This window comes from Syngnathus scovelli, chromosome 12, assembly GCF_024217435.2.
Source record: "Syngnathus scovelli strain Florida chromosome 12, RoL_Ssco_1.2, whole genome shotgun sequence".
Lineage (NCBI taxonomy): Eukaryota > Metazoa > Chordata > Actinopteri > Syngnathiformes > Syngnathidae > Syngnathus > Syngnathus scovelli.
The window spans coordinates 11,207,176-11,232,250 of NC_090858.1; the positions used below are offsets into that span (position 1 = coordinate 11,207,176).

General features: G+C 45.9%; 1 protein-coding gene across 3 annotated transcripts; it reads right to left on the bottom strand.

Annotated features, from left to right (window-relative positions):
- Nucleotides 1–776: 776 nt before the first annotated feature.
- dachc (dachshund c) lies at nt 777–24,170 on the bottom strand. 3 transcript variants are annotated; one of them, XM_049735778.2, is made up of 12 exons: nt 23,016–24,170; nt 22,744–22,952; nt 13,991–14,100; nt 11,295–11,402; nt 8,514–8,695; nt 7,848–7,968; nt 7,667–7,768; nt 4,345–4,520; nt 3,431–3,581; nt 2,813–2,944; nt 2,575–2,646; nt 777–1,142 (listed from the first exon to the last, which is right to left on the bottom strand). In XM_049735778.2, exons 1-12 carry the CDS (start codon nt 23,340–23,342, stop codon nt 1,105–1,107), a joined length of 1,728 nt encoding a protein of 575 aa, XP_049591735.1. In that variant the 5' UTR covers nt 23,343–24,170; the 3' UTR covers nt 777–1,104. The 3 variants fall into 3 exon arrangements, with proteins under 3 accessions (XP_049591735.1, XP_049591733.1, XP_049591734.1); XM_049735776.2 differs by having other exon boundaries at nt 22,744–24,170; XM_049735777.2 differs by having other exon boundaries at nt 3,431–3,578; nt 22,744–24,168.
- Nucleotides 24,171–25,075: the final 905 nt, after the last annotated feature.

The following is a 25,075-nucleotide window of genomic DNA, read 5'->3' on the forward strand; positions in this document are numbered from 1 at the left end:
GTGTACGTGTGAGTGTTTGCATGTGTGTGCGAGTGTGCCAATAAAGAGAGAGCAGATTTGGAGACAGCCTTGACTCCTGCTGTTTGCTTTGTTCATTAAGAGGAGATGAGCAGATGGTTTGCTGCTCTGTTGTGTCGTGCACTCTCTCTCTCTCCCTCGCACACACACATTCAGGCCTGTCACCTTAGCTTCATCCTCCATTTATCTTTTCCATGACACGTTTCTCGGCAGGACAATGTTACTTTGTGTGTGCAAGTGAAAGAGTGTGAAACTGTAGAAGTGTGCCCAATGAAGACACACTAAAGCTTTTCCATTCAGCGACTGACTCTGAGGTGGTCATCCAAAAAAGGTGATGACTCATTTGTTAATGCATTTGTGAGTCACACTGCGTATCTAAAGAGGACACAAAGTACAGTAGCACGCAGTGGGTCAAATGTACCAGGAAATGACACATTTGGAAAAATCCATACCTTATCAGACCCAGTTACAAAGTAAAAATATTTAAACGGAGGTCAAGTTTCTTTGCAATCCTACTTTTTTTTTTTTTTTTTTTGCTTGTCGAAACACGCTAATCTGATCAATATTGTGATATTTATTCACTTCAGGGTGCTGCTATTTTGTCCTCTACTGGTACCTGCTGTTGACTAAAATTGACATCACAGTGCCCACAGGCTCAGCTCGCCACAATGTCACAGCTCACCTGTTTTGGGGACCTGACTAAATTTTGGATCATCATACATGGACAAAAAGAGGCAAGAGAAATGCAAAGACAAATCTTAATATTAAAAAGTATTTGTATTGTTTTGTCAAACTGGCCTACTGCATAACATACACCATACATGTACTGACTATACAACATGCCTTTTCTGGATTATAAGAACAAAAAGCATTGACTAGATATGTACACGGCTGGGTCTCAAGTTGTATTGATCGCTTGAGCCCAAACAAAAAACAACTACGCTCCTCGTCAACGGTCGAAAGAAACACAAACACATCATCGGAATAAAGGAATTGCTCTTACTACTGTCCGGGATCGGGTGATAAATGCAATAAATTAAAGGTAGAGAAGAGTGGAAAACTTCAAAGGTGTCCGCCATCTTGCTTTCAATACATGCTGGCTGTCTGCAGGAATACTCGGCCCTCTGAAAAAGACACGGAAAGAAAGGCGGCGAGATTAATTTGAGCGCCTTTATAGCGAATCCTCCAAATGATCATCAAATTTGATGCCGTAAGTCTGCCTGCATTAGACCACGTAAGCAGAAAATGCTTCACAATATAACACCGGCCATCTGGCCAGGGTACCTGCTACAGATAGCGGCTCATTTGGGGGAAATTCTCCGGGTGGAGTTGATCAAAGTATGAGCGCTGGAATGGGTCCAAAAAAAAAAAACTTCTGCGTCCTGTTACGATAGAAGTCTGGTCTTGGTGGCTGATTTCTCTATTTTCAATTTATTAGGAAAAGTTTGACTTGACAGTCAGCGTGTGGACAAGGGCTCGGGCCCATTAGAGTGCCTCGTTGTCTCAAATAAATGTGCGGATAATACAGGGAAGAAACTCAATAGGATTTTTTTTTTCTGAGCACAGGAGTGAATATAACAGAAAAAAGATGGACTTCCTAATAGCAGAATGTGCTTTGTGCCATCAGTTCATTAGCGTGATGAACATCGTACAAGGGTCCTGCATCGCTTCAACTGAAGAGCAGGAATAAAAAAAAAAAAACAGTTGATAAGAAAGGTTTAACTGAAGGCCTTTTTTTTTTCTTCAAGGCGTTTGATCCCCTTTTTCTGCACGATTAAACTTGCTGGCACAAAGGAAGCGCATCTTGCCCCCGCCGTCTGACAGACAATTCCCCTTTAAATGATTTATTACTGGGTGTTAATTATGCAAATGATGTCCAAACAAACTCATCACGAGAACAATTAAGACAGCCGTTAATTAGTGGCCAGTTCTCTTCTTGCTTCACTGGCGTTCAATTAAAAAAAAAAGCGCCTTGGAACAAGCTTGCTGTCTGCTGCGGCCGGCCCGGGGTCCGGTCCATTGGGGAGGGGAGGAGGGGGGGGGGGGCTTGTGTGGGGGGCTTAGGTGGTCCACTGCCAGGAACTCTGGCTTTTTTTTCTCTCACTCTCTGTCTGTCTAACACGTGGCATTTCGCTTGTTAATCCAATGGTCGCGCGGACAATAGCGTGGGACAAATAATAAATATATTAAACGTCACGGTGCATTAAAACCCAAGGAGCAGTCAAGCACGGCGTGTTTCTCAGAAGTGCTCCCTGTGCGAGAAAAAAAAAAAATCACTCAAAATGATCTTCCGGCAGACCGATCAGCGAGGCATCGAGTGGGCAAAAATGATCAATGACTTCCTTGTTGTGTGGGAGCTTCATTTGGTTGCCTGTTTGCAGCTGCATTTTATTTCAACTTTTTTACTTTGATTTTCAATGTCAAACTATTATAATCCTTTGTGTTATTTTTTTGTGTGCCTACAATAGCATACATGACATCCTAGTTGAGTTCAAGCCGGCTAACAAGGACACAAGCTGTTGTGATTCGCAGCTGGATGGTTCTTTTGTTTGGCACCTTGCACTGTTGTCTTAACGTCCATCCTGTCGTCCTCCAGCTTGACAACGTCCGCGTCCTGGCTCGCAGACTCTGTCGGGAGAGAGGCGGCGGATGATTGATGTGCTGCGCTTTGGTCATTAATGAATAAAGGAAGTCAATTATAAAGCTAATGAACAGTCCATGCTGTCGCCAGTAAACGCTTGTTGACATTTATGTAAAAAAAAATAAAAAAAGAAGCTTAGTGTTTTTGGCGTACCCGGGAGCGCGCCAGTGGCGTGCTGCAGGAAGCCGTGCTCCGCCTGATCTCGAAGTTTCACCTCCTCCTCCAAGGCCTCCTGAAGTCTCCTCTTATTCCTCTTTTCTTTCTTCAGTCGCTTTTGGATGAGAACTGAAAGAAAGCACAGGAGGAGGACAAAAGTGATAGCCATGAAGCCATCTATTTGTTTTGGCTCATGTGCAGGCTGACATCATATCATGAAAACTCAGGTGAGATCATCATGCATTAGGTCAGCGTTGCTTCGCTCACTGTTTGGGATGGATTAGCTCTTTTCTGTTTTACACGCTTGAACTTATGGTAACATATTTTTTAGCCACATTGTAGACATATTTGAACACAAATATTGCAGTAGAAAACACAGTATTAATTTTAGGCGGGGCCCTGTAGGGCAGCACGTGACATCAAGTCTTAGCATGAGTGTGAGCTGTGGTCGACAGCAGCGTGCGCATGACTATGTTTAAGGATATTACTCTTCTCCCATGTTGCATAAATAGCTAAAAGTGGGTTAAGACACTTTTTGAGAGAAGAGCAGTGTTTTGCTGCCATGTGGTTGCTTCTTATTGCTGTGGAACTATGTTGCAGTGAATTTTCGGCTACCTCTGTTCTTCTGCTCCATGCTCAGCTGCCTCTCCAGCGTCTCTCGCAGCTCACGCTCGCGCACCAGTTCCATCTTCAGCTCGGTCCTCTCCAGGTGGTCCTGCTTCTCCTGCGCCCGGGCGTTCTCTATGGCAACCCTCAGCAGACCCTGCTTGGAGACACACACAGGCGCACATCAACAACAGGTTACACGCTGGACGCCAACGGCCGGGAGCCACGCTAAACATTTGCCGACCGCCACTCACAGCCTTAAAAGAGGAATTTATAAACGAGCTTAGGTGGGAATTTTTCACAAAAATCGGCGGTAAGAATTTTAGCCACACTTAATAACTAAAAAGACCACCATGCAAGTACCACATCATGTTAGACACTTGCTGAAACTTCCAAAATATAAATAAATTAAAGAGATTGAAGCGATTTCACCTGAACAAATATACTGCAGCATTACATAATAAGACAAGTCGGGGTTTTTTTCTTCTAAAAAGCAAAACAAATATTTCAATGGGAGTTTTTCAGGAAGGTGGTTTTACTTTTTGGCCATCAATAAAAACATTTTGGGATGATTTTGTTTTTCTTTTAACAATGGGTAGGCAGTCTTCTGATGTCATTCCCATTTTCGATTTCTAAACATTTTATTTATAAAAAAAAATGAAAATAAAAATACAAGTCTAAAGTATCATTTTTTCCCAGAGTCAAGATTTTTTTTTGCTTTTTCACAGAGTGAAAACCAATCCGGCGGTGATTCGTCCACAACAAAGACACGCGAGAAGCAGGTCAGCGCACGCCCATTGCAAGTTAACCATATCCTAAATGTCCGCCTACTCTGTTATTTAACCATTGGCGCTCTTTCTAAAGTCGCCCTTCTATTCATCTCCGAGTATAATAACGGCAACAAAGCCCCGGCAGAGCCTCACCTGGATGTTGGTGAGCAGAGTCTCTATGGAGGACAAGCCTTCCGGGAAGATGAAGGGAGCGTGCTGGAGACCTGCCGGGAGCTTGTGTCCCGCCGGGTGCGGCGCCTTCTCGCAGCCGTCCCGGCTCAGCGGGGGGTGCTGGTACACTTGTCTGTCAGCGGCCAACGGGTTGGATTCTGACACACATTGAGGGGAACATTTCTCAGGCCCTCAAAGAGAACAAATCAACAAAAGACGTGATACCAAAACCTGATGTCATGCTAAGCATGGTAGTCGACTGCTTTCCAATTTATATTTCACCTGTAATTAAATTCAACAAACGCTCTGCAGCTTCAAGAGGAAAAAGAGAGAGAGGCTCTCCCAAATAAATCACAGAGACATTTTCTCATTCTGCCCGTAAAGCATTTTTGCGAGAACGGGCCGCATTTTGACAGCTGCTACGTAAAGTACTTTTGAATTAAAGTCTTGTTCTTGTGACCAACGCGAGCGAGCTGCACACTGTTGAACAAATTCGGCCAGATGCTATTTTGGTTCTCCGCAACACATTTGAATAATTTACAGCTTTCTAATTTGTTGAGTGAATTCCTTGTAAACACATAAAAGCACATATTAAATGGGTGTTTACACTAATCTTTTGTCCCGGTTTAGGATTTCTCTTTTTACGGCGTGGCAGTGCGCCGATTGATAATGCATCACAGCTTGACGTGGCCATAAAAAGCAGCAAAGAAGAAGAAGCTGCATTATGGATGACCATCTGTTAGTACACGTGAGGAGCACGTGTGTGCCTACTGCATGGCAGCGGCGCAAAGTAACAAAGTGGAAATGGGTTGGTCGTCACAGACTGCCGGCCGAGACGCGCAGCGCTCACAACGCGGACAAATGATTCCAAAAAAGTAGAGAATAATTGAAAATAAAGCTGCTCTCAAATACTTTGGGCACGTAAAGTGAATGGGTCAAAGCACACGTTCGGGAAAAACAAATATTTCTAATGTCTAAACATTAGCTTTCTAGGCGCTAGCTATAAGCTAGCTTGCACGCTAACAAAAGGCAAGTGGCTCCACTTGGTCACCTCCTTGCTTGGAATTTGAAAGGACAACACTGAGCTGCTCCGTAATCTGTATCCTGCAGTGAAGACGCATTGTCGGCATGTCGCTAGCTTAGCGCAGTCAGTCCTGTTTTCAACAATTATCTTCAAACATTTAAAACTCACCTAGGATGTCACTAGTCAAGATCTTTATATACATTGTCTGCAGTTTTTTAGTTTGACTCAAGGGATTGAATAAATAATTCCACTTATAGCAGTGTCATTTATCACGTGGATTTATTAAGTTCACCATGTGTGTACTTTGCCATCTGTGTTGCGAGGTGCTGAAAATGAAGATGTGCCATTTTTTCAAATTCACGTCAGACACTTTTTTTTGGCTCGGGGAGTGTCCGTGGAGGGTTCGTGGAGCTTAAACATGCACTTTGATATTCTGCCATTTCCCCCTCTCTCTCTCTCATCCATATGTGACAAATGACAGTGTTTTCTCCACTTAGCTGACCGCAGCATCTTTCAACCCATCCCAAAAAAAAGTGCCTGCCACGGCCTCATGTCTTGGCAACTGTCACATTCAAGGTGTTTCACAGATGAGAAGCATCACCCCCCCCCCCCCCCCCCACACACACACACACACACACACCGTCGTCTATTACTTTCTAGCTAAGAGTATTGCTCTGCAGAGAAAGGTAATTAGCAGGTGCTGGCGAGCTCAGCGGAGGGCATCCAACGACACTCCTGTGGCTCACACACACATATACGTCCACGTACACACTCACGCACACACATACTGATAGCCCGCTGAAGTGCGCAGTCAGCAGCGTGGGCTCCCCAGGCTCCTTGGATGTGACTGATCCTTTATTGAGTTACTGTTTTACGCCTACTTTACCTCACTCCCGCTCTCCCTCTCTCTCACACACACACGCATCTGCGGGCCCGTTTGATCATTTACCCATCTCCCTAACCAAGGTCACTGTCTGTTTTCACCCCCCTCCTCCTCTTAAACTTCATTGCTCTTTTTTCCTGCACTCTTATTCCTCTCCAGGCAGTCCCCAGGGGGCATCGAGCATCACCACGTGAAGACTGCCAGTCAGTGGAAGCGAGAGAGCGAGAGAGAGAGAGAAAGAGAGAGGGAAGGATAGAGGTGAGGGCGGGGAGGGGGGGGGGGGGGCAGAGATAGAATAAAATTCTGCTGATGTTTGGTTAATGGGAGTGAGGTGTCAGGGATGGCCTCTGATCTTTGCTGCATGGATACGTTGTTCAAAGAGCGCGCGAAACAGCACACACAGCCAAATCTGATTCTCTCTCACGCACACGCATGCAGATTCAAGCACAATAGATTGACAGAATGACAGCGCCGACGTGCCCTTTGAAAACTTTGCCCCCCCCCCCTCGATCCGCATGTAATCCGGCAAATGTACGCAAGCTTCATTTGCATGCGGGAAAATCAATTCAAAGTCAATTGCATAAATGCGGCGGCCGCCCGAAGGAGGCCTTTGCGTGTCACCGTCACTGCTTTTGTCAATATGTTCACGGCGACCTGACAGCCCCCCGTCAAAAAAAAAAAAACATACCTGAGGACGCCTTTGTGATTTGGGAGATTTGATTTCAGGAATAATGCGATTCGGCATTAGAATACATTTGCACAGGCGCTCCCGTCTTTATTTTTCTGCTGACTGTTTGTCCTTGAGCAGTCCTCATTAAGCTAATGCAAAGCTCGCGGACAGAGAGAAGCAAACAAACTGACGTTGCAGCGCCGCGCCGATGCTGGGGCCCTAACGACAGGGAGGCGGGTCGTTATGCAGATGAAGGCCGGGAGCGCCGCCCGGCTCGTTAGGCCGCCGCCCTGCAAAATGGCCGTCGAACGGAATTTTCCACCTTTGCTCTCAATAGGGGGAGCAGAAGGCCATTAGCCACAAATGACGTCGCCCGCACCGCCTTGAAACCTTAATTTCAATCCTGACAAGTTTTCAAAATAAATGAAAGAGTTTGTTCCTGTTTTCGAAGATCCTGCAAAGGACGCGATGTTTGCATGGATTATTCAAAGTATCCAAACCTCCTATTGGCAGGCTTTGTTGTCTGCTTATTGATTTGTCCGCGGAATAATCATTACTGATTAAGCATCTGCAAATGATTAATGGCCGTGACAAGAACATCTCGGGAAAAAAAAAAAATCCTTGACCCAAAGTGGATGTTGGACGTGTTGTCTGAGCACTAGAGTTGAACACTTCTTCAACGGAAGCCCGAACCGCTTTTCTTTCAGGTTTTGTATGCCGATCTTACCTTTGTCAGTGCGCCCCCTTTTGCTTTCCATCGAGTCGACTTCTCTGAGGCCCGACTGTGCCAACATGCAGTGACTTAAAGTGACGCCATCGAGGAGCTGGTCTGAAATCAAAACATTTAGCGTGTCAATATTTGCATTTATTGGTGATTGTTTGAGGGAAACAATGGCGTCAGTACATACGTGTGTTTTCTGCGGCGCGGTCTATGTGAGAAGGCGAACTGGACACGCTGCTGTGATTGGATGACAGCTGAGCTTCCTCCAGCGAGGGGGAAGGGGAGGGGCTGTCGTCGTGCATTCGCTCCTACGGTCAAACCGGAGGATAGACAGACATTGATGAAACTCACAATTCAATTTTGAGTTCGGAATCTGTTCTCATTTCGCAAGACAACCGCAACATGAGCCAAGTGTACCTAATGAAGTGGCCGGTCACGTATCTAAAGATGGAAACTGTGATGTTGCCCTAAAGTTTTTCCCAGGACAACTGGGAGCACTGCCACGAGTCTTGGAAGCTGCGAGCCGTTCGAAAACAGTCTTCCTCCTTGCAATCAGGAGTCAACTTTTTTTCCTTAAAATGTGATGTCAGACTTTTGAGTCACGTGTAATAATCGTGTGTTATTACAGAGAGTTGAGTTTAATGAATCTTTAGGGAACAACTTTTTTGTAAAGGGAAAAATAGAACATTTTGGGTGCAGCAAGTCAGTTGCGGCATCTATTTGGAGGCACACCAAAATAGTACTGTTCAAAAACAGCCCGGTGCTTTTAATACACTGAAAAAATAAAACTTGGCAACACTTTTGTTCTATGGGAGCATTCGACCAAGACGGTTGCGCTGCGACATGATTTCACCTTAATGACGGAGGCGGGGGGCCGGACGGCGGGGTTGGCGTGGTGGAGCTGCGCCATGTTGGCGATGCTGGCCAGCGTGCTCAGGCGATTCATCTGGCCCATCGCCATGGAAACGGAGGCCGGTGCCAGACTGGCCGGGATCAGGGGATGTGACATCATCATGAAGGGCAGCTGGTCCAGAACTTGAGAGGGAGAAAACAACAAGATGAACACTTATCTCTTTTCCCCTCCACTTATAAGAGGAACCTTCAGCAAACTCTGAGGAGGAGGTCTTGTGACTCCTCGATTGTGAACCCATTCAAAGACTCCAGAAAACCGGAAATGCAATGTCAAAACGTTGTGAGTTACTTGCAATGCAATGATACTCTTGTGCTTAGCAGAGCACAAAGACGAAAGCGTGATGATGTTCTCACTGTCCGCCTCACCGGCGTCAAACCACCACTTGTCCCTTTTGATTTTCCGCTGTGCTTTCACCACTTCCAAGAAGCGCACCTCATCTCACCGCGGCCAATCTATTGTTCACAAAGCTCTCTTTAAGTTGAGAATTGAGCGGCTTTAAAGGGAAATCCCTTCTCTCAACAGCACCCCTGTGGCTTGTTGACGTCCCTCTGGTCCGAAACACAAACAATTCCGTTGGGGGGTAGAGGTTTGACATAAATATTTATCATTTAATAAAGGCACAAGCAAAAACAAAAGACACACACGGCGAGGAAGTGGAACAAAAGAAGCTGATGGCAGTGCTGGTGCCGGGCCAGCAAGGCATGATGGGTAATTATGCACACAAAGGAGGGCAGGAAGAACACAATGTTAGGCGCCTTTCTGCACAATTGTCATAAATAATGTGAAAGCAATGAAGAGGGAATGAAGGAAGAACAGTGAAAGAAAGAGAGGAAAGGAGAGAGAGGAAGAGAGGGAGGAAACGAAGGAAGGAAGGATGTGAAAAGGACGACAAATGAGCATACAAGTGACAGTAAGTGATGGATGGAAACCAAGAAGGAAGGCAAAAGTGATGAAGAGTTGAAGGAAGGATGGAAAGGAAGGAAAAAAGGAAGGAAGGAAGGAAGGAAGGAAGGAAGGAAGGAAGGAAGGAAGGAAGGAAGGAAGGAAGGAAGGAAGGAAGGAAGGAAGGAAGGAAGGAAGGAAGGAAGGAAGGAACAATAAAGATGTGAACTGACTCTTTTGCAACACTTTAACTTACAAAAGAGAGAAAGGTCGGCAAAAATTGGCCAATTATTTGACGATATTTTTCCAGGGGGGCTATGGAATGAATGTCAAGAGGCAAAAAAAAAAAATGACACTATAATCTCCTGATTTTTGCTGATTCATCCAGCTACTTTCAGCGCAAAAGTGTCTAGTGAGTAAGTGAAAATATGTTCGTGGTTGTGCGTGTTTTTGTCGTACTGCATGCTTCCAAACAAAAGAAAACGTGAGCGGATGGAGACAAACAGCCGCTGCCTTCTTCTCTGTCACCACCTCTTGCTATCATTTCATTCTCATTCGCACCTTCCCCCTTCTTCTCTTTGGCCCTCCCATTGCTCTCTCTTATGTTTCATTAAAAAACATCACAAGTCAAACTAGCGCTCTTCTGTTTATCCAAACAAACCATTACTGTAAACAAACATTTCCCAGAAGATCTTGTTAAACGCACAAATGGTTTGCACGCGCAAAGGTGTCGCGCTCAGCATTTGTGTGCGTGTGAGAACCGCCTTTGTGCTGCTTCCAGCCCAAGTTGGGGTCCCGCACTTCCCATAAGGCAGTGGGTGGCGCTATGGGGGAAAGAAAAAAAAAATGTCGTGTGCATGTGTGTGTGTTTCCACTTGACTGTAGCATTAAGAGTGATTAAGCTTTACAGGTTTCTAATGGGTGGTGGTAACCATGCCACCCAAGTCCACACAGATGCTATCGGCGCTGGTAAACAAAGCTTACGAGCGGACGTAAGGACCTGAAAAAAAACCCTTCAATAGAAACTAATAATAGTAATGAAGGCAACATAGAAAGGGACGCATAATTTAAACTGTACATCCGTACGTGTGTGTATGTGGCGTCCCAGATTGATAGTGTATTCCACACAGGCCTCCGTATAAGCCCTGTCATCTGTCTAAACACACTGATGTCGCTTTAACCTGTCGATAACGGCAGGGGGGTGAGGTGTGTGGGAGGGGAGGGGTGAGCGGCGCATCCGGCCTGTGAGTGTGTGTGTGTTGCGCCATCGATTGCCCGTCCGTTTGTCGTTTGCATTCAAGGTAGTGAATTAGAGAGAAAGCTATTGATTGGGCTTCGGCCTCTCATCTTCGTCAGCTCTCTATCTCGCGCTCAGTCCATCTCGGTGGGCAAAGCACGCGACGCCAGGCGTGGCCACCTACGGCCCACTCTGTTTTTTAATCCGGTCCGCATTGCTATAATATGAAGTGCTTCCCTGCTTTCGCTGACATTGCAAAAAAAAAGGCATGCGAGGTTGTTTGACGATTCAAAATGTGGCCTGCCTTTGTCTGGTGACCAATCCAGGGTGCATCTTTCTGAAATAAGATCCAGCTCACCATAGAACCTGAGCTATAAGCTTGGTCTTGATATCAATTTAAATTGTAAGTGAACCTTTCCCTCTTAGGGGGAAACATGATGATGTCACATCCTGCGTCCAATCAGCAGCATGTAAACACAGATGCATGATTCGTTTTGACAGCACAGCGACGTAAATTGTGCGGCGTGTTGTAACCGAGTAACCAAAGTTGTCTGCGCCTTCATGTTTGTGTGCGTGGACAAAAAGAGATAAATGACACCGACCCAATCCAGGACTGTGGTCGCCATTCTCGCCGTTGTGGCCGCCATGTTGCTGGTTGCTATGGTAACCACCCATCTCCAGTTTGATCTTCTTAGCCAGGGCGGACAGATCTGCGACAACAGATAAAAGCAAGACAAGTGAAACTGACTTCCATCGGAATTTTAGATCTAAAAGACAGCACTTTTTTTTTTCTTTTTTGCAGAGGCAAATTTGCATGAATGGGCAGTGCCCCACCACATCCAGCAGATGGCGCTGTGGTGAAAACAGCTTGTTACTTTGTCCTTTAAAAATGAATCTTAAATTTAAATTGTGAACTGAAGCGTCTTAAGTTCATCTCTATGTATAAACCAAACGTCATGGGAAGGTATTGACATTTAATCTGTAAAAGATTATTCAAAATAATAATGACTTTTAAAAATGTAGATGACTTAATCGGCCAGGCCCTACTTTTTCCATCTATTGCGCATCAAAAACGGTAGACAGGAAGTTGCATGAAACACGCCATGAAAGGCACACTGATGTAACTAAACATAACCTCCTTAAGCTGGGGCGAGAGGAAAGGCGATCAATAGCAGTTGGATCAATGGCCCCGCTGGAAGATGAAGCTCCACTGCTGGTCGTCATTCATTGCGACCGCTCGGGTGCACCACTCATTTCGTTTGGCAGGGAATCAAGAGGGACATTCGTCTCCCCCACACGCGCAACACAGCATTTGGAAAGAAATGAGATTTTTTTTTCTTTCTTTTTTTTAAATCAAGGTTGGACTCTTTTTGCCTTCTAAGACAAGAGCGGAACACCATTTCATTTCTTCTCTGAACCTCGGAGAGTCCTCTGACCCCGCGAGGGCAACCTTTCAAAGTCATACAATTAAATATGTCTTGCGCTAGTTAATGCGAACAAACACGACGAATTATTAAAAGTGGACAACTGTGCAAACACCAGCGAGGAAATACAAACAAAGCCGTAAGTCTTCATTTCCTGATCTTGATGTCCAAACGTTAGCACTGAGCTCAACTGCTCGGTTGTTTTCTTTCTCCTCCTCCTCCTCCTCCTCCTTCACACAAAAGATGCTCTGTCCCACCAAAAACGTCGACAACCACGACAAATTGTCCCCTTTTCTCTTCTCATCTTCTCCGCTGCCCTTTTTCCTCGCCTTACTTTTACCTTTTCAAAATGTCAGCATCACAGCGGGCCGCCCCGCCGCCATGTTGCGTTTGTGTGTGTGAGGGAGACACTAAGGAAGGGATCACATCAAACGACGGCCGCCGCCTTTTTTTACGCTCAAATGTCCTGTCTCTGCCTTTCTCTCACTTTGGCTTCCTCTCTCTCATGTGGGCCTGCCTCTAATCACGAGCGCTGACATTGCCGCCGTGCACTCTCCTTGAGGTGGGAACGAGAAGGCTTTTTTTTTTTCCCAGAGAGAGCAACAATCACACAACACACACACACACACACATACATACATACATACACACACACACCCTTTGAACAACAGCGACGGAAGTGGCGGCTAATAGAAAATCTTTTGAGGAGCAGAATAAAAAGATCAGCTCGCAGAGACGACACAAAGACAAGGGCAGCTTTGAGATCGGTCAGGTGCCAACAATTACTTTTCTGCCTCTCCTTTTAAACACGCGCGCGCACACACACACACACCAGTTTAATAACAAGGCGCAATGATACGACCTTTAGGAGGCTTTTGACTGATTTAAAAAAGCACTTCGAGAGCTCGACTAATATGGATTTTTTGAGGCAGATGCTGATTCAGATATTTTTCCTCTTTATTTGGTGCACGTGACGGTAAGGCAACACCAATATGGCAAAAAGGCCAACTGCAAATTGAAATACACACCATGCTTTTATTTTGAAGTTGTTCATGGCGGCAGATAATTAATAGCTCACAAGTTTTGCAGGTTTGAAGATTACTTTTGTGAACTTTGTAGTTCATCTCGGGGGAAAAAAAGTAGACCTTCCAACTTTTTTTTTTTTATCTGAGGTGTCAGAAGTGTGTGTTAATCTTTTTAATCAGTCACCTCATTCAACTCCGCCCCCTCGTCCTTCTACTTGTGCGGGTGATGGGTCGCCAATGTCACCTCAGCCAAAATGTGTTCTGCATATAAGCGACCTCCATACTTTTATTTTTTATGGGACTTGTCATCATTAGGATCACAGGGGAGCCCACTTTGAGCAGAGGCGGGGTAACTGGACTGGTCGTCGGGCAATCGTGGGCCACCTAACGACTCACGTTCACGCCACTAAATCATTGTGCTGACATTTGGCCAATCCGCTATTGTTCTCAACCTGACGGCTGCCAATTATTAGATTTATTCATTGGCAATCATGTCAAAACTGCAAAAAGGAAAATGTGGATTATATCACAAGTATTGGGACACCTGTGCAAAACAAGAAGCACAAATGTTTTGTCCTTTTGGGAATTGATCCATACCAAACTCCTGCAAGCATACCAATATGGACCAGGAGGATGTGCATTTATGTATTTATTGATTTATAATGAAGAAAATATGTGTTTATTTAATACAAATAAATAAATAAATAAATAATTTTTTTCTTGATGGCAATGGGATCACCGACATGCGTAACCGGTGTCGCACGTCTCCAAACATGCGTGTGACATTTTACAGTTCCCGTGTGTGTTTTGCTGCGTTGCAGGTAATAGCGCCGAGTGCTGGGTGGTCACCTGCGGGAGGCATGATCCCGGCGTGCATCAGACCGCCGTGGGACAGCATGTGGTGAGCGGCGCCGTCAGTCACCGTCTGCAGCCTCTTGGGCGGTCGGCCAGGCCTCGAACTGCGGAGCACAACATCGCTCGTTAGTCACTTTGGTGCTTTTTTGTTGTTGCTGTTGTTGCTAAGACTGAGATGGGTGGCCCGCCCATGTGTACAAAAAGTGGCCTTCAAGTCTATAAAATTTGACAAGTGAAATGTGAGTGTTTTCCTGGAAGCAAAAGCAAACGTGCCCTCCCACCCCCGTAAGTACGAGCAAAGCAAAAAAAGGAGTTTGCCCCTCATGGCATCAATAAAGCGCCTCATTACTGTTCAGCTTACTCGTTCATTTGTGTGCTTATTAAATGTGTGTGCTCGCCCACTACTCTTTCTTGTCTCACTTGGCCATTTGTTGCTCTGTTGTTGTTGGTTTTTTTTTTCATTTTTTTCTTACCTGGAGCAGACTCACACTGGGCCAATTGTCTTGAGCCCAGTTTGCCTTTCGCTGCATCGTCCCCCACTGACCAGCACTCAACTGCGCTCAAGCGCCTTTATGCATGTCATCACTTTGTGCTAGAAGACCACTTGACTATTTTTTGACTCCTTACAAGTTGTCGTGGTGATTTTGAGCAGATAAAGTACACTACTGAGCGAAGGATTTGGGGTTTACAGGTGAAAGTTCAGAACCTCTACCTAAAATTCTCACATCTTTGGTTAGCAAAGGGCGATGCTGCGATCACGCTAATACAAAGTTTGCTGATATTAAATACAGTTTTTAAAAGTAAACCTTCTGCCTTTGTTTATAATGAACACTTTGGCCTGTATTTCAATGCTGGTCATAATGATTGGAGCTCTAAGTAATTTTTTAGATGTAAAACGTTGTGCGCCACCACTTTGGATGACGTCTGAGCCCGGCTTGTGTAGCAATCCTGACGTCACGTCGCGCATTCTTCAGCACGGTCCACGATTGGGCCGGACATGCTCAATCAATCCTATTTGTGAGGGTTGGCGAGGGGGCGCGGCGTTGGCGAAAAGCTGTCAGACATCACTTGGGCTCTGACTAAACGGTGTGAATGTCCTGACAGGGGGAATGACACGGGCCGCATCAGGCTTAATGACAAGCAGCGCGGCTCATCTCCCCTCATACAACACACTTCATAACACGAGCCCGTGGGTGCATGTATGCCCGCGAGGAGGGATATTAAAAGAGGGAGCCCGGCCAGCCAAAGTGTGCAGAGGAGGGAGAGATGAAATATACGGAAGGAGGGTCCGAGAGATTAAAAAAAAAAGAGAGCGAGAGGGCGAGAGACGAGCGGCAGCCGCTTCCTAGCGTGGGGTGTCTTTGAGCAGATTTTAATTAGAATCTAATCCGGCCGTCATTAAGGCCCCATAAACGAAGCTGTCAGTCAGGAGATTAATGGCGCCTCATTTGCATATTGCATATAATTCATCAATTACCCGGCAGAAAGGACCAATCCCCTGTTGACACACCCACTGGCTGCGAGTGAGGCGAGTGTGTGTGTGGAAGACAGAAAGATTATGTAGCCACTAACTGAGAGAAAAACAGGTAGCTCCATCACGTGTGTGAGTGTGTGTGCAAGTGAGGCAGCTCCAAGCAATATGTGTGTATATGAAGTGCTCAAAGGTTAATTTGATGAGCCGATGAGCTCCACAGTTCCTGCCCTCGGTTTTAATGAGTTGTTATTATTGTCTCTTATTATGGGCCCAGACCGACTGGGATGTGACAGCTGACATCAGATATCACACACACACACTCCTGCACACACGCACAGGCCGGCGGCACAGAAACACATTGAGGTTTTCGCACAGGAATGTGCTAAAGGGATTTGTTGGCAAATGTACTCACATTTGCCAACAAAGTAAAGTCATGAAGTCTTTTTGGGAGGCAGTGCATGCTGACAGGCTGCTTGGCTTCAGAGTTGTTTGAATTTCAAAACTTCTTTCACAAAAAATAATGAAAAGTGAATGAACATAAACATTAGCTCCCTAAAGTTTTACCCAGTATCCCAGAATATCGATATGACTGAAATATTCATCGTTCACATATTTTTGTTTTAGGTTCAATACGAAACAAAAAGTGCAGTGCTGCCTTTTACGACTGACTAAAACGTAAAATAAACTTTGGGAGTTCCTACTTTATTTTTACAGTGCATGTAGGGACATACTGTGCAGTACAAAAGCAGGATACATATTTTTAGGTGGCTAGTTTGAAGCTAAAGCGCCCTCAACTGATAGCACACACTTCAAATGAGACAAGAAGCACCACTGGAGGGAAATAAGACAGCAAAAGTGCATGCTTGGGTTTTTTTTCCCCTTTCTTTTTTACTGCAGCCGCTTCCCTTTCCCTCACAACTGTTTATTTGCGCACACTAATTAATGGCCTGTGCGTGCTGATGGCTCCATACACCTTTGCACGCGTAGAAGGGGGAGAATCAGCTACACACTGAAAAGAAAAAAAAAAAAAAGAGTTGGAACCTAATTTTGTGTTTAGTCTTCAAGTGTGTTGATACATCAAAGTGACCCGCAGAGGGAGGTCTGTGTGTTGTTGCTCATGTAAGTGTGTGTGTGTGAGGTTGAAGAGCGCTGGGTTCCCTGAGGTAGGATTAATGAAAAAGCCTTTCATGGAAAAGTCATCAAGCTGAGGGGATGGAATGAGAGAGAGGAGGGGTGAGAGAGAAAACAGTGCATTGTGTGTGTCTATGTGTGTGTGTGTGTGTACGCGCGTGTGTGTATGTGTGTGTGTGTAAGGTGTGCACAGAGGAGGGGGTGTATGGCTTATGACCTCTTTGTCTCAAACTTTAATTAAAATCTCACCCAGACGTCCTCCCTCATGCCAGCACTGGCCACACACACACACACATTCACACACACGCATACACACACACGCATACACACACACACACACACACACACACACACACACACACACACACACACACACACACACACACACGGATTTCGTGTTACAAAAAAAAGGCATTACAACACATTGAGTCCTGTCCTGTCCTGTGTGTGGCTTACCTGTGTTTAAAGTGAAACGCCAAACATGGCAGCTGGAGCTTAACGCAGGTGGAGGAGAAAGGAAACATAACAAAGATGACAGATCTGGCCAAAACCACGCCGGCGAGTCGGCAATGGGAGAGATGTAATGAAAGAAGAGGAAGTGTGAGAGTCAAAACAGTGGAACGGCTACAGGCTCACACCAGGTGCTGATAGGGAGCAGCTGCGTGCGTGTGTGTGTGTGTGTGTGCTCCTCACACAGTGGCCGGAAGTGTTTCTTTACTCAACTGCAGAGAGTACGAAGCATCTTTTTACACAAATGGTCAAAGTCTACAAAATAAAGAAGAAACAAAACAGATTGTCGCTAGTATTCCTTAGCAGCTGTTCTCTCTCATACAAGAGGCCAAGAGTGCTTGCTTCAAGCTTGTACTCGCTCTCAGTTGAAGACTCTAAAACCTACACATCGAGAAGAAATCCACATTGTCTGTTTAAACACCAAAACATTCAACTAAATATCATTTTGTGTGACAAAAAGCTGCTTGCTAGCTAGCTAGGAATTAAGGAGAAATGCCATAGACAGGCTAGCAGAAATTAGCAAGAGAAATGTTAATTAGCCCATGTGACAATGTGTGCCTGTTTTCAACTTGATACGTGTGCAAGGGTGCAGATCGATCAGCATCACCGAAGTGACTATATGTGTAAAAAGAAAATACACACAACTAGCTTACACAAGATTTTGTTTGGAATACATTAGCCGTCCGTTTACAATACCCGTGACGCCCATCCTTTCAATCTGTGTTTATCACGCCGCGTTTGTATTCGCCGTCACGGTCGGCTCTGATAAATCATAACCATGGCCATCATCACCGTCATCATGGCCGCCGCCGCGCAACGTCAGACCGAGTAAGATTGATCGTCGCGTCCTGCCTCTTAAAACAAAGACAGATCACGAAAGGCGAAAAAGCGAGATGTGCTATTGTTATTAAGGAGGCTTGAGGGATGATGTCATGAAAGGAGCAGGGAGGACGACACACACACACACACACACACACACACACACACACACACATCCACTCACACACAGGACGTTTGATCATGGCAAGAATCCGATTTCCGAGACTGATACCGCCTTGCATTCCTCTCCGACATTCCAGGGTCAAGACGATGTCAAGACTGTGTGTGTGTGTGCATTTGTGTGCTTTGGTGCTCACTCCATTAGGGGCTGTCGGTGATGATGCGGAGGTCCCCTATGTCACCCCACTCTTCACAAGACAACATCAAAAGAGCGCCAGGGTTAAAGTTGAGCTAAACACAGCAGCCAAAAAGACACACACACGCACGCACACAATGCCCCCCTTTTAAGACTCCTCACTCTAATGCTGCTCACTTTGACAGTGAGTTATGGTATAGCAATGGGGCTCGGCTTTGAAGAGTCCACCTTCACACACGCACACAAACAAACACGCACGCACGCACACACACACACACACACACACAAACGCACACACACACACACACACACACACTAATGGGGTGAAAGGAACTCATCCCAGCATTTTTCCTCATTCGGACAAGCCAAAATGTCCCCTGCTAAGACAAATGTCCCCACAATAAAAGGTTGGAGAGTTGATGAGGGTTGAGCTATACAAAGGCAGAACGACAAGTGCGCACACACACACACACACACACACACATACACACACACGCACGCACGCACGCACACACTTGCTCGCACCCCACACACCGACACACACAAAGAGCGTTTTTTGTTGCACTCTGCAGGCCGCCTCATCTCATTTATCATTTATCATCATAACAGATTCTTCGGTCTCATGTTTATTCTCCACCTGCTTCACATTTGGCTCTTTTATAAATGACCCGCTTCAAAGACACGCGCACACGCACACACACACAGAACATGGTTACAAAGTGCTGATTCTGTTTCAGCACCAGTCCATCTGCGGTCAGCCTCTTAAAGGGCCAGTTGGCCTCAACGTGAGAAACTTTCTGGGTAGGCTAAATTGCACTGGTAGCATTAAGTTGAAGGTTTCTATCAACATTTTTAGTCGTTCTTCATCTTTTTTCTTCAAGTTCTACATAAGAAATGTTTAAGTGCCACTATAATGACCAATTTAAAAAATAGAGTGCTTTTATTCTTCAAATTATTCACTGATGTGTTCCTTGGGGCTACGACTGCTAAACTAGCGCTAGCACACATGGCCCGCCTCTTGCCCGAAGTTACAGTAGCTGCGATCACTTCCAGCTCAAGTGCAAACAAACGTTACACAACACAGACATGTTAACGACTATGTGTTCACGTTACACCTTCCACCGGGCGAATTGAGGTGACATGAAGGAGAAAAGTTGTATCATTTGCCTCGACTGGCAGAGCCGCTTTGAGTTTCACGTCATTGTGTGTCTAAAAGTCGAAACCATGTGTTGCCTGTGACACATGCTCTCTTCTTTTTAATAGTAACAAGAGCTCCGGTTTGTCACATTACACTTCTTTTATGTGCCAGCGTGCAGAGACGACGCACACACACACAAACACGCACATTTACACAGCTTGACCCGATGTGTGCTTCTAATAGAGAATGAAACTGTTCCTTTGTGAGCGACAAAGAAAAGGACCAAGGATCGGGTTGCCTCCTCCACCGCCGTGTTCCCTCGGTGGAACTAATGTCATTTAGCCAGCCGGGCCAAGCAAACAAGCAGCCGTGACCGTGCGTGTGTGCGTGTATGTGCGCGTGTGTGTTGTTGTTCCACCTTTACATGAATTATAACTAGGCTTTGGCAGTGAGAAAAGTCAGGCCTTCTTCATGGTTGAGTCACTGTGAGCGCAAATGAGTGTTTTTGTGCACGTGTGTGTGCGTGCGTGTGTGTGTGTGCACGCACAGCAGGGGTGAAAGCAAGGGACAAAGATGGATAAACAGGACACTTCCGTGACCGCTCCTTCAAACGCTTTCATTTAAGCGTCCAAAATCGATGTTTACTTGTTCCGTCATTAGCCTTTAAAGAAAGCCGAGCGAGCTGTTGTTTGTCCCAGTGGCTTGTGCGACCATTCTGGTCTGACACGTAATAAGTGACGGGCCGTCTTAATCAGTAACCCGTTGCGAGAGAGAGCTTCTCGGAACTTTTATTTTTTTCTTGCTCGCCGATTCGGACCACCGCAGCGGGAAGTTGACACAACAGCACAAATAAGGCCTCGCAAAGTCGTTTGAAGACTCCTAACGAGTGATCTCCTCAGATCTCATTAACTTAAGACTGTTAGGGTGTTGTGTGGCTAATTGAGACACGGCGGAGGGTGTGCACTTTTCTGCCGTGTGTAGAACAGCGTTCCCATTAACACCTGACATGGAAGAAATCCCCCAGAGACTTCTTGAGACAGATCTGGATTTCGTCTTTTTTTTTTTTTAGCTGCAGGGTCTCACGTGTGGGTGGCGGAAGTGGAAAGGGAGTTTAGTGTCATATGCTTTTAATACCTATTCCAATTTTTATTCACTCCACAAATTAGATCATAAAACAGGCCATAATATAAGGTACACCTGTGCAATCTAATGAGATCAGTGTCAAAAGGTCGTAAGATAATATGACTGGCTTTGGATTTCACCGACGAGAGAGGGTCGATACCTCTGGCCAAACCTGGCAACACAGTCCCACACCACCAAAAAACGGCATTGCAAACATTGTTTGCTCGTCACTTAGTGGCCATCCGCTTGAGAATTCAACAGCATGATGGGTTGATTTACAGTTGGGCTGATGAAGCTTTCTCCATCCCCATCCTTGTTGACATGTCCTCATCTGCATTTAGTGGCAGGTGTAAATTGGATTATTCACGCACGAGGGAGCGGGGGATTAACTACCACACAATAGCAATTCCCCAAACCGGGGGCGCAAACTTCTGCTGGCAAAACCCGTGCCGGTCGGCGAACGGCGAGGCACCGGGAAGCCACAAATCCTGGCCAATTTAGCCTCCTTCATCGCGACATCGCCGCGGTATATTGGACTGATGACCCGTGCGGATTGGTCACCAACGGAGCTATGCGAAAACACATCTTATTTGCATAATCTCATCATAAATACCGAGAATTCATTTAATCATCTTCTCTGTTCTGAGGCTCTGGGCTAAAGAGTGTTGATATGATAAGACAGTGAGTTATTAAGGGAGGAGAGAGAGTGAGAGTGAAGGGATCACAGAGTGAGCTTGTCCTGATTTGAGCTGCCGCTTGGGGCCAAATGAAAATTAATTAATTTCTGTGAAGAATCAATTTCTAAGAATGACAGTGTTGGATTCGGCGTGAGCTCGCTCGCTTGTGTATATGTCAGTGTGTGTGCGTGTGCGTGTGTGTATGTGTGTCAACCAGAGCGAGAGATCACAGCCTACGATAACACGACAAAGTTTGCGTGTTGTTTTTTTCCCCAACGAGGATTACTCGAGTCCATTATCTACGCCATCAGCGCTCTTATCATGCGTTAAAATTATGATTAGCAACAGAGCAAGAAATTAAATGTGGCAAGTCAAAAAAGAGAAAGTTAACCGGCTTCACTCAGTCGGAGATGACATATCCTGGCCTATTACGGGATTAATTTGCCATCATGAGTAATACTCAATTTTCAATGTATGTACAGTATTGGAAGAATGGAGTTTCGGGGGAAAACAACGATGCGTTCACTGCACCTAGAATTTAATGATCACAGCCTTGACTCGATTGGCATCCCGGACATAAACGGAGGTTAGTTCACCTTAAATCAGCGATTCCTAACCTCTGCACTCAGAGCGATAAGCAGATGTGCCTGTCGGAATTATCCAACTTCACTGTTTTGAAATTTCACGGTCATTACAAATAATGTATCTTTGTTCATCTATCTATGCTAGTGACATATAGGGGCAGGTGAAATGATGAAATAGCTTTCCACAAAAAGGCAGAAGAAACAATAAACCTGTTGCAGGTGATCATCAAAACAGGCAAATAAAATGAGAGTAAATTGTCATTATTTCAGTGTCCACTGCAAAACGACCACATAAACTCCCAAATTTCAAATTCAATCACAGTTGACGGCGCTCGACTGAGGATAGCAAAAATCAGTAAATAACTGACGCTGCCCCAAAAGTGATTTGACAATGTTAATTATTATAACTCGCCCACAAACTTTGAGCACTTGAAGAGAAGCTCACAGCACTTTAAATGCTTACAAGTATATTGTAGATAATATTTTGCCACACAAATAATATTAAAAAGTTATGATTTGTTCCCCAAAAATGTGAATAGGTGCGTTTTCTGGAAATAACAGGTGATAGGTTACGTAAACAAATCTGGAAAAACAAAGGGTGAATTCACAAACGTTGAACCATATGGGGCTCCATTTGTATTTCATGCTTTACAGGAAAAAAAAAAGTTTGGGGTTTTATTTTCTGGAGCTGTATTTACAGCACGCTTTTATAATGTAAAAAAATGGTCCAAGTATGCAGGGAATAAGAACGTTTTTCAGTCCATAAGGGAGGACAGTTTAAAAAAAACGGAATGGGCGGGGGAAGTGTACCGTAGTGGAGTTTTGTAGAAAAAACAGTAATACGTCACCTGGGATTTGTTGACCCCATCACTGACAAACAAGCTCACCCTTGACCCTCCCCCTCCCCCGCACGGGGGTCACCCACACCCCCATTCCTCCCCGTCCCAGAACCCCTCTCGCGTCCGGCCGGTCTCACCTCGCGTTGGTACAGTCGCTGTAGAGCGTCTCGAAGTCCTGCCTGGAGATGAGCTTGCATCGGTTCACGCCCGGCTGGATGGCCCCGAGTCCCCGGAGCACGCGGACCTGCTCCACGTTACACACCACCGGCGTGATGTCCAGCCTCTTCAGCTTGGTGTAGACGGTGTGGAGCCCGCCGACCAGGTGCTTGAGGAACACGTCGAAAGCCTGCGGGAGGCAAATGAGCTCCGTGTCTTTGACGGTGAACGACGCGAGCTTGGCTCCCTTCACCTCCACCAGCCGGCACTCGTTGTTCTGCGGGGTGCTCTCCACCGGGGACGGCGTGGCGTACACGGGCTTGTTCCCGTTGCCGGACACTGGGACCACACCGACACCTATGCCGACACCGCCGCTCTTCAACTGGGTACCGTTCGGGAGTAAGAGGTCCGCCCGGAAATGGTGGAGCAGCGCCGGACGCGCCGCCGGAGGAGCCGGGGAGGAAGTAGCGGACGTGGCTGCAGGTGGCGGTGACTGAGTGGCCGGAGACGCGGAACTCGCCGCCGGGTGGTGGCCGAGCGGAGCCACGGGTAAAAGAGTCGGAGGGGCTGGAGTTGCCATGTTGGGTCGCGCGAGTTAGCCAACCGGTGGCGGTGAAAGCAAACAAAAAAACAGGAGCAAAAAGTCAACTTTGGAGTCGATGAAAGTAACTTTGTCGCTTGACTGCTTTGAGGGAGTCTGAGGAGCGACGACGAGAGGATGGAAGGAACGCAAAGAGCAGACTTGAGCGAGAAAAGAGATCACATAGTTGATTGGGAATGGAATGGAGGCTTGTCTCACACAAGGAGATGCTCCTGTCACATTATCATAAAGAGGAGGAGTCTGGACATATTCTCACACACACCGAGAAAGAGAGAGAGAGCGAGAGAAAGAGAATGATTAGCCTACATAAAGTTCAGATAAGCCTCTTTACCAACGCCCAAAACACACATTTCATAATTCTTATTAATGCTGATGATAAGTTTGACTGTGGCACCCAAAGCCTTTCTCACGAAACACATTAAAACCTCTGTAATCTTCTCCTAACACTTTTTGAGCTCACGTTATACTTTGAAATAGATGCAAGTTGTTATTTTTTAGCGCAAACATGCCCTAAATCTGAATCTTATTTAAAAACAGACAACTGAGAGCTACTTGGATATGTAGAAATTGGCAAAAAACAAAGTCATTCCGACAACTTGGCAAAGTCTGTCAAACCTACTGCGAAGTCGTGCGAACGTGTATTTAGTAAAACATCAGCCAAATCTAAAAAACGTATTTCCCCCCTAATGAATTTCAATCAAATTAAAACCAATTCAGAAAAGGAGGCATGCAAAGACATCCAAAGCTCCTAATCAGTCCGCAATAACCTTGCCTTGCCAAATTGACCCTTTTACCTGTTCTTGTGCACACACGCACACACACACACACACACACACACACACACACACACACATTGCTGTCATTTCCATATGGAGCTTGCAGTCCTTTCAAAGTGGCTTTCACGGAACATTGTGCTGATAATGATCTCGGCGGCGAGGGAGTGCCTGTACGGATCTCCAGAGACCATCTCGCCATACGACAACTGGGGGGGGATAAAACTCTGACTGTACTCCCAACTCAAAGGACTTCGACGCTTTTTTTTTCACCCCCTCCCACTCCGACAAGACACCCACCCCACCCCGGCTAACCCTCTCCAATAAGCCCTCTTGTGTTTTTTAATTGGCAGAAATTAATCTTTAGGATGTAGATGGTAGATTTACATTCATTAAAAGTCAAGAGAGGAAGCCAGGCTTGATGCTAATCAAATCTGCTTAATTATGCTTAACATGAGTATCTCCGGGGGGACGAGAGGAGCGGGGGGAGATAGCAAACTCCAAGTTTTTACTTTTTGCCTTTGATAACTCCTGCTGAGTCTGGCCTTTTCTTTGCCAAATAGAAATGTCACGACTCGGGCGCTCTCCATCTGTAGGAGACGTGCGCGCGCAGCCCTTGGCGCTGATTAGTCAAGTCGCACCTTAAACGTGCCGTTTAACCTCTCGCCACATTAGCGAATTATCTCATCTATAGGTCAAATGCGGCCGCCCGATGATTGCGTGCTCACCTTTGAAGCTTTTACTGCAATTTTCCCATCCGTGCAGCCTGGTGGGGAAATGGCTGTGTCTCACAACAGGAAGGTCATGGGTTTAATTTGCGCGGCAGCTATTGTCGTTAAGATACTCTTAAATCAAACAATGCGCCGGTTAGCGCAAATAGATCCGCAGGCCTCGAGACCTGGAATGCTTCTCTGTTGTTGTGCAGTGGTTATCATTTCT

What these genes read in the sequence shown, in the direction of transcription:
- dachc (XM_049735776.2), bottom strand. Translation starts at nt 23,342, where the DNA reads ATGGCAACTCCAGCCCCTCCGACTCTTTTACCCGTGGCTCCGCTCGGC. An exon ending in CCCCCGCCTCCGTCATTAAG is followed by an intron (nt 7,969 to 8,513) that starts GTGAAATCATGT and finishes GTTTGACCGTAG; the next exon opens with GAGCGAATGCACGACGACAG. An exon ending in AAGGGGGCGCACTGACAAAG is followed by an intron (nt 4,521 to 7,666) that starts GTAAGATCGGCA and finishes AATGTGTGTCAG; the next exon opens with AATCCAACCCGTTGGCCGCT.